Below are 13,569 nucleotides of genomic sequence, written 5' to 3'. Positions count from 1 at the left end.
TTTGTATCCTCGTTTTTTCCAGACAACTATGTGGTGACTGACCACGGCTCATGTGTTCGCTCGTGCAATACCGATACCTATGAAGTGGAAGAAAACGGTGTTCGGAAGTGTAAAAAGTGTGATGGGCTATGCAGCAAAGGTATAAAAACATGGAATAAACCAGTAGGGCTTTGAGATGTAGAAAAAGTATATGGAGTTCTTATCTCAATTTAAGTGCAAATTCAATATAAATATCCAGTGATAGTTTGGAGATCTGACAAGTGGTTTGATCAGGAAATGTGGCTGTGGAGCATGCTCTCCAACTGAGATACACCACAAGTACAGCAGATACACATGCGCACAATGCATGGTTTATCTTGCACGTCAGCCTTCTCCTTCACCTGTCCTTCCCAGTATCTCATCAAGGGGAGTAAAATGAAAGCAGAACAAAGAGAGAGAAGGGCACGTGCCACAGCCTGTGTGCAGAGATGCTCGGACCAGAGCTGCGCAGCTGGGCAAGTAGGAAGCCATTGTCCTGTGGTGCTTTCTGAAAAGCAAAAGTAGGCAACAGATCTGTGAAATTCACCTTGCAGTGGTAGGTTTGACCATAGGGGAGTGCTTTCTGGACTAACGGCATCTCCATGTTTATTCCCTCCCATGTGACTGGGCTTCACTCTTCTCCCCCCTGACTTTTGTATTTCTCTCTTAACAGTGTGCAATGGCATTGGAATAGGTGAACTCAAAGGGATCCTCTCCATAAATGCCACAAACATAGACTCCTTCAAAAACTGTACCAAGATCAATGGGGACGTCAGCATTCTCCCAGTTGCATTTCTAGGGTGAGTTGCCTGCTGGTCGTTCAGCACTGGAGGAGAAGGGCTAGGGAGAAAATCAGGCTGAGCCATTCTTTTCCCAATTCCTCGTTCTGTTTGTTTCAGGGACGCCTTCACAAAGACCCTGCCCTTGGACCCCAAGAAGTTGGATGTCTTCAAAACAGTTAAAGAAATATCAGGTTAGCAATGAGTTTTAAGTTGCGATGTCCTCTGACTGGTACTGCAAAAACACAAAGGGAGTGGAGGGAAATTTTTTAAGCACATGGAGAGAAATGCAAGCAAATTGTTTCTGCCCCTGAGCTACTAGGGGTCACCCTTCACAAAGGTGGTCAGCAACACCTCACCAGCGTTACACCCGTGTGACCCACACTGGTCACCTATCCAAGGTGTGTGGTTTGGCCAGACCATCCCTTCTGCTGAACTGTCAGCCCTAGCAAAGAGTAAAAGCAGAGGAGATCCTCAGCCACCCAAGAAGTTTGTGGTGATGCAGAGGCATGTCACTCCAGCTAAAAAAAGCCAAGTTTGTTTCTATTTGTGGAAAACCTTTCAGCAGCTCCTTAGGGAAGCTTGCATCATCCTTGTGGAGACAACCTCTCCAGCCTGAAGAGCTCTTCCTTGGGGTGAATATGTCTCCACAAGCACAAAGTAGCCAGCGGAGCCCTCAGCCGCCGTCTTGCACCAAGTATCAATTAAAAGTAATTTTGTTCAGCCCATTATAAAATGAGCGTAACATCAGGGCTGGCTCCACAGACATGACTCCAGTTCCCCTTTCCTTGCTCTCTTTCACCTGTCTGGTTCCCTTCACAGTAGCAACAACTAACCCCAGAGCTTCATAGACCTGCCTGCAATTCCCCGAATTCTCCCCCTCCTCCTGGGCACCTTGGCTGAGCAGGGAAATCTGCTTGCCTTAGCAAATCTGCTCTGAGCAGCTCTCTGTTCTGCTCTGTTTCTGCTTTCTCTTCAGTTTTCCCATTCCCCAGTTTTCCCATTCCCCAAGGGCAGCTCAGGAATGGGATGGCATGATGCCTTTCTCCCATAGCACTGGTGCCCGCCACCTCTCAGCCAGGGTATCTGCTAGCCAGAGCTGTCATCACTGGCAGCGCGGTGTGGCAGGATGGGTGGCTCACCAGCATGCTTGGCTTTTACGCTCCTTAGCCCTGGTGGTGGGCCGAGTAGTAAACTGTTTATAAAACAGGGTTTAAAAATATCTTCCTGCTCCCTGAAATGTCATGTTTCACTTTGAGATTCTCAGATAACCATAGGGAAAGCACAAACACCTTCTCCCAGCACCAGAGGAGCTCAAGGAGGAGGTTCTGCTGCCAATACTGACCACGTTTTATTATTATTGTTATTTTTATTGTTATCGTCATCGTCATTACTACTACTATTATTAAATCTTTTTTTCATTTCAGGATTTTTGTTGATTCAAGCCTGGCCCGATAATGCTACTGATCTCTATGCTTTTGAAAATCTGGAGATTATACGAGGCAGAACCAAGCAACAGTAAGTAAATCATCTTGCCACAGCGACTGTAGAAGAAACTGTGTTTAGAGCTGCACTTGTTCGAGCACCCCAAGGTAACAGGGGGTGTGAGACTCGGGTGTCCCAAAACTGATGCAAAATGGGAAAAACCCTGCGAGGAGCAGAGCACCATCTTGGTAGCAGTAGATACTGTGCTGGGGAGGTAAGACCCTCAGCTCTGTGTTGTGTGTGGAAGGCTGCCAGGAGCCTGCTCTGGGGACCAGCAGCCTGGAAGAGCCAGCAGGACGGAGGGCACTCTTTGCAGTCTGGGGCAATGTAATCAGAACCACTTTGGCATTTCAGGTAGCTGGGCAGTCGGGGATGGAGACCATGGCTGCTAGGCGGTACAGACACTAGCAGTCCAGCCAACACCCTCCTGGGCTTACCCTGAGAGGAAGGATGGCTTGGTGGACCAGCACAAAGTAATAGCTGCTCTACCTACAACCATTCTTGCACACCATTTACTTGACAGAGTGCACATGCCCTGCCAGTTTTAGCTTAAAAAGCCCATGCAAAACCAGGTACGAGTGTTGCCATAGTTTTACAGTAGGTATGCCATGTACCAGGTGTTCAGTTTAGAGGGCTGAGCAGCATCTTGCTTGAACAAACTTCAATTCACAGCAACACACATTTGAAAACCAAAAGAAAAATGTGCTGAGTAAAACCCTGCTTACTAATTCTCGTTCTTCTGTGTGTTTTCTTTTTGTCCATCTCCTTTTTAGTGGCCAGTATTCCCTTGCTGTTGTTAACTTGAAAATACAGTCCTTAGGGCTGCGCTCACTCAAGGAAATAAGCGATGGAGATGTCGCCATTATGAAGAACAAGAACCTCTGCTACGCTGACACCATGGACTGGCGCAGCCTGTTTGCAACTCCGAGCCAGAAAACAAAGATTATACAGAACAGAAATAAAAATGAGTGTGGTAAGTCAGGGCTGCCTTCCTGCTTCCCATGGAAGCTACTGCTGAAATGCAAGAGTAATTTGTCAGTGATACTGCATTAATGAAGGTGGTGAGGGAAAAGTGGGGTATTTTCTTACTGAGGATGTGGACTTCATGGTCTCCAGCAGATAGGAAGGAGCTGCTTCACCACTGTGGGGATAATGAAGCCACATAGGTTGAAGGACACAGAAGCTAGCTCCAAATATTGGGCTTTTTGACAAGGTCAAAGTTGTTGTTCAACCATGCTGCTGTTGACTGCAGTGGTCCTGCGCCAAAATCTAGTTACTTCTTGTTGCAGAATATGGATTTCTTGTGTTTTGGAAATTGGCCATAGAACCACAGAACGGTTTGGGTTGGAAGGGACCTTCAAAGACCATCTCGTCCAGCCTGCTGCCACGGGCAGGGACACCAGCCACCAGCCCAGGCTGCTCCCAGCCCCGTCCAGCCTGGCCTTGGGCACTGCCAGGGATGGGGCATCCACTGGGCAGCCTGTGCCCGTGCCATCGTAACTATGTCTTCCTCATATCCGATCTAAATCTACCTTCTTTCAGTTCAGAATTGTTTTCCCTTGTCACTGCAGGCCTTGGCAAAAAGTCGTTATAAGCCCCTTTAAGTGTTAAAAGGCCCCAGTAAGGTCTCCCCGGGGCACTGTCTTCTCCAGACTGAACCACCCCAACTCTCAGCCTGGTACTGGTTTATCTTTATTACACAGCTGTTAAACTGTCACAGGGAGCTCGTTCTCATTTTGAAAGGCCAGTAGTCACTCTTAATTTCAGGCTTTGGGAACGAAGAGAAGCATGATTATTCTTCTTCCATGCTGCCAGGACCATTCACATCTGCTGGGGAAAGCGGCTGAGCAGGACGGAGTCATGGGCAGTGCTGCATTTGCCCTCTCTCCTGCCTTGACGTTCATGGCTTCTCTTGTCTTTCCCTCCCAGCTGCTGCCAGGCATGTTTGTGACCCCCTGTGCTCAGACGTGGGCTGCTGGGGCCCAGGACCCTTCCACTGCTTCTCCTGCAGGTTTTTCGATCGCCAGAAGGAGTGTGTGAAACAGTGCAACATCCTGCAAGGGTAAGGCATCCGAGGGGTGCTTGAGGTTTTGGCGACAATTTGGGAGTGGGGGTGGTTGGTTTTGAAAACCTGTTGCAACTAGAAAGCAAGCAAAAACCAGGCCCTGTGGTTGCGTGGGATTTCACCAGCTTTGCAGAGGTGTGAGCATGGTGCCTGGCTGAGGTACCTCCCCTTCCCCATCAGCATTGCTTAGGTGTTTGCTCTTGCCACAGTGGCTACTAAGAAGACATGCCCCTAAGCCTGCGAGGAGAGTATCTGGAGGCCCAAGGAGGCTAAGCCTTATGCTTCCTTCCCATGAGAAATAAAGGAGCTTAAAGCCCCAATGAAAATCCCAGTTGTCTGTCATGTCAAGCGCATCGGTCGAGAGCTAGAGCCTTTTGCAGTTCCCGGGAGCTCAGTGGCCCCGAAGCCCTGGCTCCAGTAGGCTTGCCCTTGCAATTTGCAAAGTTGCAGTCAAGGGAGAATGAACTTTCATCTGAAAAGCACTGAGAGCAGCAATTCCAGGCAAAATTATTGCTTCAGCCTTGCTCAGGCTGAAGGGAGCGTATCATTGTTTGTCAGGACTGCGGCTAGGTTTTTCAGGGGGGGAAGGCACATCTAGCACTGAAAATTACAGGGATATTTTAATAAATCTTTCAAAGTTTGACTTTTAAAAATCATGAGTGTTAAGCAAGTACTTGACAGGGTGCTGATGCCCCTGATGTTTGTATTTCTCTAGCAACTTGCAGTTTAGCAGCTGTCTTTTTTTTTTGTAAGTTGGTTCCCTCCAGCAGCTATTAAGACCTGAAGGGCAGATCTGGGCATTTTTTGTGTCAAATGATGGGTAGATTTAGTTTAATTAATAACACCATTACTTGAAGTGGAACAGCTTTATTGCTATTGAAACCATCTGTTCCCAGCTTTCATATTTTAATGATTCATTGTGTGTTGTAGGGAGGGCATGAATTTAATTATCAGTGCATTGCTTTTTAACTTTCCTAATTATTATTTCGAGCCTTGGAATCACTTAAACTGTTTTTGCTGATCTCTTTGCATCACTACCATTTAAAAGCCTTTGGAAATCGTCGTGAATATTCTGTGTCATTAGCTTAAAAGGGAAAGTAAACTAATTTGTAGTATGCAATCTGGAGCACCATGTGTTTCACCGTCAACCAAAATTCCCTTACTCTTACCTCCCCCTGGTCGTGCTGGGCCAGCGCTGCTGGTGTAGCCAGGAGGGTCCTCCTGTACCTCCTCCTGTCTCAGCACCATCATCCCAATCCATTTAAACTGGAGAAGTCAGGAAGAGGAAATCTATCACTCACTAATCAGCCTGGGTTTTTTAATTATTTCTCTTCTGTTTGTTTGTTTTTCAGGGAGCCGAGGGAGTTTGAGAGGGAGTCCAAGTGCCTGCCCTGCCACCCCGAGTGCCTGGTGCAGAACTCCACCGCGTACAACGCAACCTGCACCGGGCCTGTAAGAGCACTCACCTTAGCAAACCCGTGCCTCAGGCCGAGTATCAATGTGTATTTCCCCTGCTGAGATAATCCTGAGGTCTCTTCACCCTTCTCCAAGAGTGGAGATGGGGGGGTTAGGAGTCAAGCCTTTGCGAGGCAGGGAAGCAGACGCAGGAGAGGGAGCCTCAGGGTGTTATTTTTCTTTCGTGTCACCCATCATACATGTAATCCACAGTCACAGGCATCGTAGGGCCTTTCTTTTCTGTGTCTTTTTACAAGGGGGGTAAAATGGCTTACATGTGTGACGGTACAGTAATCTGGCAAACATCTCAGGAACATGTAGCTAGTGAACTGCCAAGTTGGCCTGAACAGATTAAATTTCCTTATTCAGAGGAGAAAAAGTGTTTAAATAGTGGATTAAAACAGTAGCTTTTTGCCTTTTTCAAAAGCCATGATAAAATCATGATCAAAACCAAATGCTTATGGAAAAACATGCAGGAAGCATGTTAAGTTTTAAGTTTTTACTTAAAATCATGTTCCTTCCTCTAACTAGGTTACAGTAATTACCTATGTTAAAGTCATTGCAGGTGTAAATTATGTTCAAAGAAAGGCAATTGAAATAAATCAGTTGGATTTTCAAACTTGTTTAAATATTCCAAATTCATACAAAAGCTTCTTCTACAAAACTCAATACAATGTAATCTTGCGAATCATCCAGAGTCGTCTTCAATTTTCTTCTTTAATTTTGAGGAAACCCTTTTGTGTTATGAAACATCCAGTTTGACAATGGTGTGAAACAATTTCCTTTTAATCAGATCAAAATCATATCTTAATTGTAAAACTCTAATTCTCTCTCTCTTCACTCTCTTTTTTTTTTTTTTTTTTTTGTAATTTAAATCAAATCTCCTACTTCTGTCAGAGATCCTCCTCTCTTTAAACACCTCTTCCCATCCTCTGCAGGCACTGAGTGCTCCATCCTTCCACATCATCAGTCTGAAAAGTCACTGCTCAGTAATGTGAAGCATTTCCATCCTCCCTTCTAGCTTAGACCACCATGGCCTCAGGGGCTTTACAAACATTTGTAAGCTCCTTCAGGTGGTGACCCACCCCCTCATTCCATATTTGCCCAGCATCTAGTCATCAGTCTATTATAGCGGCCCTTAGACATTACAGTAATTAAAATAATCTTCCTGTAGCACGTCTTACTTTATTCCCACTGAAACCAGCGCTGTGGATGTGGTCTGGTTTTTCTCCATAGTAGAATTTGACCCAGAATTGCTGGTTCCCCTGCTTTAAAATATTTAGGGCATTCCTGGTGCTGTTATAGCTTGAATAAAAACAGTTCTGCCAACAACAGCCAAAGGCAACACCTTTAAACACAAATTAAGTAGTTTTCAAAGTTAAAAAAAAACAAAAAAACCCACACCCAACCAACCAACCAAAACCATGGAGTCCTTGGGTTGTGTTGCCTCCATTATCCCCTGCTTTTCCCTAACAGAGGAAAGAACCCATGCTGAGAAACCAGGGAAATAATGATTTGGGGCCAGTACTTCAGGGAGGTGTCAGCAGGTCCAAGTCCAGCGTTTTATATCATGTGATGGCAGATTGCAGCAGGCAGGCCCTCCACGCTCAGCTGACCCCTTATCAAGGTGTCATTAAATGATCCTGTTTTACATGCAAAATGCAAGCTTCCCAACCAGAAAAGGCAGTGGGAAAAAAAGCGGCAACACTGAAACACAAGAAGATATTAGCTTTAAACATCAGGTGCTACGTTTTGTACGGTCCATCCTACGGGGCAAATACTTGCAAGAATATCAGGTGGTAGCAAGGTCATAAAACCAGACGATGCTGAAGGCTTCCAGCAGTGGAAGGCATTAGGTTTATCTTCTGAATTTCCTCCTGAACAGGCTGATGTGATGGCATTATAAACAAGCTGTTTCTCTTTGCAGGGCCCTGACAATTGCATGAAATGTGCCCATTTCATAGACGGCCCTCACTGCGTGAAATCCTGCCCAGCAGGGGTTCTGGGTGAGAATGACACCCTTGTCTGGAAATATGCGGATGGGAATGCGGTTTGCCAGCTCTGCCATCCCAACTGCACCCGGGGGTGAGTAAAACCTCGGGCTGAATGGAGATGGGGGGGCGGGGGGAGAAAGAGGGGAACAGCTTGTCTCGACATCTTTCTCTTCCTGACGGTCCCATTTCAAACCGCCAAGAAGAAGACATAGCAGGGAATGAGAGAGGTCGGGAGTACACAGGTAAGGTAAGCAGAGTGTGGCAGACTTTGGAAATAAGAAAAGTAAGGAAAATGTCTTCAGGGTTTTGAAACAGGTTGGGTTGTTGATTTAACTAGGAAGTTTCCTGGAATTGTACAGAACTTGCCCACCAGCACTGCACTCTTCGCCCCCCCCCCATCCTGGCTTGGTGCTGGGTCCTCTGGTTTTGGGAGGAACATCAGTGACATCTGGTGGATGCTGGGCTCCCGGGGCCCATTTTTCTCTGCACCTTCCATTTTTCAGGAGGGAAATCCTAGTGGGGTACCACAGTGCTTTTCTTTTTTTCCTTCTTTCCATATGCTGGCACTTGGTCTGAGTTTAAAACCTTGCTTGCCTCCTGCATGTGGCTTTATTGATGGGAAGCTTGCTCAGTAAACCCAGTCTGTATGAACCACTTTTGTCCTCATTTGGAGGGATGCTTAAACTGTCACCTGTAATGAGCTGTGAATTGAACTGTGTTTAACCTACATGAAAATAAGAAACAACTGTCTCCTCTCCTGGTTTCCGACCTGCAAAGGACACTGAATGCGCAGTAAAAGGTTTCAGGGTTTAAGATGTGGTTGTGGGACTGTGATACTTGCCACATCCCATTACAGATGACAAGAAACGCAACACGTTACATAATGATGAGAGAAAAAACCCCCAACAAACAAAACAGCCCATGTTTGGCATCTTTTCCTTCACAGGCCCCTGCCCTGTACCCTGCAGGTCTGTCTGATCCAAAATCCTTCTGTAATATGCCTGTCATACATGTTGCAAAAGAGAATTATAGTGTATTCAGACCAACCCATCATCCTGTTGTGTGTTAGCTAATTCAGCTGCCAGGTCATGAAAAAGCGAGTGTCCAGGCCCCCACCTTAATGGAGAAAAGGAGATGAAGCAAGTAAAAGCCCTTCCTAGTGCTGGCAGCGAGTTCAGTGCTCTGGTTTTCAGCCGGCAGCCGTAAGAGCCGTGGGGGTTCACCGTGGTTAACGGTGATGCCCCTGTGTCTTTTTGCAGTCGCAGGCAAGGCTTATCAGGGCTTCCCATCACATCCTGAGAACAAATGATCACAGTTGAAAAGGGATCCATGAAAAGATAACCATGCTCTTTATTAATGACTTTATTAATGACCTCCATAGTCCCTACTCATATGAACTGGCCACAGTGAACCAATTTCCTTCTTCTGACCGGCCACATGGGGACATGGCTGATGGCCGGAGCAGCGGAGTGGGTAACCACACCTGAGCAAGGCTTTCCTCGGTAGCAGGACCAAACACTAGACTCGAATGCAAATTTGGACAGCGTAATCTGCCAGGTGTGTGGATGTAATGACGAGCCACACAGTGGCTCTTTGTGCACGAGCAAGTCCTCAGAGCAGACTTCATCAGAAAAGCCAGTTCCTGCCTGGCTTTAGCAGTGGACGGGTGTACCAGTGGAGTCTGGCAGGTGATGGGTGTAGGGTAAGGAGGTGTTTTTTAAAATCAGGGGTAGCCAACATGTGGTTCCATGTATTTGGCCTTGTGGTATTAAGGCAGAATGTAAAAAGTAGTATCCATTTCTACTCCTACATGAAAGACCCAGGCTAAATTTGCCAGTTATATTGTGTGGGCATATTCAATGGCCCTGTTTGAGTTGCTGCCCAAATGTGGCAGAAGAAATAGGCTGTATCCTTGAAGGGCTCAACAGAGCCAGGAGAAGGTGGTGTTACTATTTTTGCTTTACAGATGGGACATCTGAGGCCAATGGCATTGATGGGTAGGGAGCCAGTGTCAGAGGCATAATCTGGGAACACGCAGTCTGGCACGGCATTGTCCTTATGAAGGCAATCGATCAGTAATTCCGCTTACTTCTCTTCATGCCTTTCCCTTGTTGTGCTGCAGGAAATGATATCTGTTCAGCAGTGGGTGGAAAATAGCTGGCTTACAAAGTTTTTGCATCCTTAGAAACCAGTCTCAGCAATTGCTGTGTGACAAGAAACAGCAACTTTCTTTCTGTCCCTGTCCAATTTCACAACTAGAGCCCGCAAAATTTTAGCAGCAAGCTGACTTCTGTAGTCATGCAAGTAAGGGTTTGCAGAATCTGGCTCCATTTTCTTTATTTGAAGAAGCTGCAGGTAAAGTTGGCTTCTCCTCCTAGCTGAGCTTTGTCACGAGCTGTGGTACTTTATTTTAAGTGTGCTTACTTGTAGCACATCACTTCTTTTCTATTGCCGTGATGAATCCCATCTAGTCTCATTTTATTTGCTGCTTTCATTAGAAAACAGAATGGAGGAAGCTTTCTCCTGCTCAGCCTGAAAGGCCCATTCTCTCCCATTTCTCCTGTAAACCCTTGGGGATTTCATACGTGACCTTCCTTTTACTCTCCCTCTAGTACAGCTGGGAAAATATGCTCCGATTCAGAGAGCAACATCTCAAAAGCCCTGGAATTACCCATTTATATCCCTAGCAACTAATGACACACGCCATCTTAATTAATCTGCTTGGCGTTGAAGGCTTTGGTTTGTCCCAGAGTACATCTGCTGTGGTGGAAGAACAAGGAGAGAAACCACCACTGCAGTTAACAGCACTGGCCAACTCGTCCTGCCTCCGCAGTCGCTACCAACGCTACATATCTCACCAGTCTTCACGTTAAATGCCAGGGTATTTGGGGGCAGGGGTGTGAGAAAGCAGCCGGGCATCCAAGAGAGAAGGCTACAGCAGCACAGAACAACTGTGATGCCTTTGTCACCCTCTGAAAGTTAATGAGGAAGAAAGGGCAGAGGAAAGTTCTTGTAAGGCTTTAAAAAGCCCAATGGTTTTCCATTTCTTTTATGACTGTGAAGTAACTTCGGCTGTTATAGCGCGAGTCCCTTCTGAAAGGCCATAAATCATAGCCACCTGGCTGTATTACATCAAATTAGGAACTGCGGTTCGAGGAGAAAGTTGTTAAAATCTTGATGGATTTGGGAAATAAAAAAGTCTGCACTGGGATGAGTAATATTTACGCAGACAGGTGAAATGCTGAGTTCAGGATGCAATAGTTTTTGGGGGCTGTGCACAGATCTAATTTTCAAATGAGTAGAGAAATATTTCAGAGACTGCAACCACTGCTAGATTCCTGATATATCTACAAGATCTTGAGGCAGTTCATAACACAAGGTCACATTTCTCTTTTTGGTTTCTGTAAGCAGAAGAAAAATGATTTGGGAATGGAAAAAGTGATTGTTTAGATTCCATGAAACCTGGGTTACTTATGTTGAGTGTCATCATAAAATTCCACATTAAGAAAGATGGTTATATTTAGTCCTAGATGGATGTTTGTCATAGACTTCGTTTCTTCTTTGACTTGTGAAATGAATCAGAAAATCACATGGGATTTGAAAAGCGCAGGCTTTTTCTTCCCAAACACCTTCTTACTTTATCCCCAAACACCTTTATACTTTATCCCACCAGACTCAATATTGATGATACATTTATGTGGGAAATAATTTTTAAAAAAGAAGGAGACAGATTAAAATCTACACTTCTACTTTCTGGTGTAGGAAAATAACTGCTCAGTTGTTCCTCAGACTAGATACTATGCCCTCAGCTAATTATATCTTTTTTTTTTTTTGCTGTTAGGAAGTGCATGGAGGATTTGCCATCATAAAGTAGTATGGCAAACCAGAATTTTTAGGAAGAGATACTTTGAAGAACCAAAGTCACATTCTGAAGTAAAGTGCAGTCTTTTAATTTCACATCCTTATCAGGAGAAGCTGCATGTGCTTTGTTGCATTAGCATATAGAAATTCATATCCACGTGGTAGAGGATGTTGGGATGAGGTCTTGGGTCCTAGATCAGTTATCTGTTGGGCACCCAAAGAGAGAAGCCGTGTGCAAAGTGAGATACATTTCCTGCGACCATAAGTGAGCTGGTGGTTCTGCTCTGCACGTGCAGCCTCTCTGCACTTAGTTACACAACTGAGCAAATAAACCAAGCCATAGGCAGACAGGGAACGCTAACAAAGCTGGGCGCCCGGGATCCGGGAACTGGTATGCGCTGCACTTCCAGTGTGTCCAGGACACCAGGATGTACATTCCTACATGGGAGCCCAGTGAACTCTCAAGACCTTCCAGATGCTGGCTGTTGGAGCGCTGCGTTGGCCCAGAAACAACACAAATACACGAGGGAAGATCAGAGTAACAAAAACAAGCAAACAAACAAAAATCCAATAAAATGAGTGGTTGCTTCACCTCTTCCTCCTCCAGACCTAGATCAAGTTATGAGATAAGATCTGCAACTCCACCTGTCATTTTAATTTTTTTCTGGGCCCACCTCTCAGTGAGAGGGAATTCAGAGCAGTTTTACTGGCACAGGCTCACTCGTTACCCCCTACTTGACCTCCTCCAGAGTTGTTTTGGGATGATCCATTTTCTGTAAGTCAGCGCAGGGAGCGGATACCACAAACTGGACTTTTCTCCTTGCTGTGCTCTGTTCTTCAGAGGTGATGTAACCCTCTCTGTGATGCTCTCCTTCCTTGGTAGACGCCACAAAGACCACAGATCCCATGAAAAGCATACATCTTGTAGCCCAGCAGCACTTCGGGAATGCACGGTGCCTCTCACACCCATTAGACCATCAAGTGAATACAGTCACTGTGGTTTCATCTGTGGTGTTTTTTGCATTGGGCTGCAAAAGTTAATTTCAGGTATTTTAAACTCAAATGGAGGGTGAATGACTTGCTAGTAGAGTTTCTGGCTCTCTGGGTAACTGTCATACCTGTTTACATTACCAGTAACATAATATCTTAGGTTCTGAAAGAAAAATATCACGGGCACATATGCAACAGACTATAGCTGAAGGGAGTGCTGTCAGATCCTCTTTTGTGATCGGGAGTGTGTATCAGCTGCCCATGTTTCCATTGCAATAGTAAGTCTGGAAACTGGAGTCTTTTACTTATCAGGAAACAGGATTATGCAGGAGGGTCTGCAGTGCCCTATTTCCATGTAGCTTTCTGCCCTTGTGCAAGGGAGAGGCTACTTTTGTTGTTCTCCACAGTCAGCCCTGAGCTTCTTGCACTAAGGCAGACGTCCACGCGGAGCCAGGGAGCACAGGTCCATTTGAATTCGGTGTATCTGTGTCCTCCCCTGATTCTACTGCCTGACAGAAAGTGGTTTTAAAGTATTCATTAAGCTGAGTATGCAGCATAAATAATGCATCTAGATAAAACATTTTGGAGCAAGGCTATTGACTGATATTTAATAGAGTGTGTGACTATTATAAATTCCTATGTTGATACTTGGACTGCTCTGCAACACAAACTTCAATCAGTAGCACTCTTCTTAGTTGGAATTACAGAAGTATGTATGCCAGAGCTAATATGTTTGTAATGTTCATTTGTTTTTACAGGTGCAAAGGGCCAGGTCTTGAAGGCTGTCCAAATGGGTGAGTATTTCATCTGCTACAATTAGCGACCGAGCTGGAAAGAATGCATGTGTGTTTACATTGCCACGCTGGACACCGCAAGGCTGGGGCTGAAGTTAAGTCTTAAGCTCTATACAGGGAAGTGACAT

At 45.5% G+C, this 13,569-nt stretch overlaps 1 protein-coding gene across 3 annotated transcripts in view; it reads left to right on the top strand.

Annotated features, from left to right (window-relative positions):
* Positions 1–13,569, top strand: part of EGFR (epidermal growth factor receptor) — a 204,392-nt gene that overhangs the window by 169,429 nt on the left and 21,394 nt on the right. For all 3 annotated transcript variants that reach the window (XM_080386069.1, XM_080386070.1, XM_080386068.1), the window contains 9 exons: positions 23–139; positions 692–818; positions 918–991; positions 2,225–2,315; positions 3,056–3,255; positions 4,212–4,344; positions 5,700–5,799; positions 7,730–7,887; positions 13,406–13,441. In XM_080386069.1, coding sequence (XP_080242195.1) covers positions 23–139; positions 692–818; positions 918–991; positions 2,225–2,315; positions 3,056–3,255; positions 4,212–4,344; positions 5,700–5,799; positions 7,730–7,887; positions 13,406–13,441 — 1,036 coding nt within the window. The remainder of the gene's footprint in view (positions 1–22; positions 140–691; positions 819–917; positions 992–2,224; positions 2,316–3,055; positions 3,256–4,211; positions 4,345–5,699; positions 5,800–7,729; positions 7,888–13,405; positions 13,442–13,569) is intronic.

This window comes from Falco punctatus (genome assembly GCF_963210335.1).
Source record: "Falco punctatus genome assembly, chromosome: 4".
Classification (NCBI taxonomy): Eukaryota; Metazoa; Chordata; class Aves; order Falconiformes; family Falconidae; genus Falco; species Falco punctatus.
Note: the sequence above shows the minus strand (reverse complement) of the source record. Positions and strands in the feature narration are given on the sequence as shown.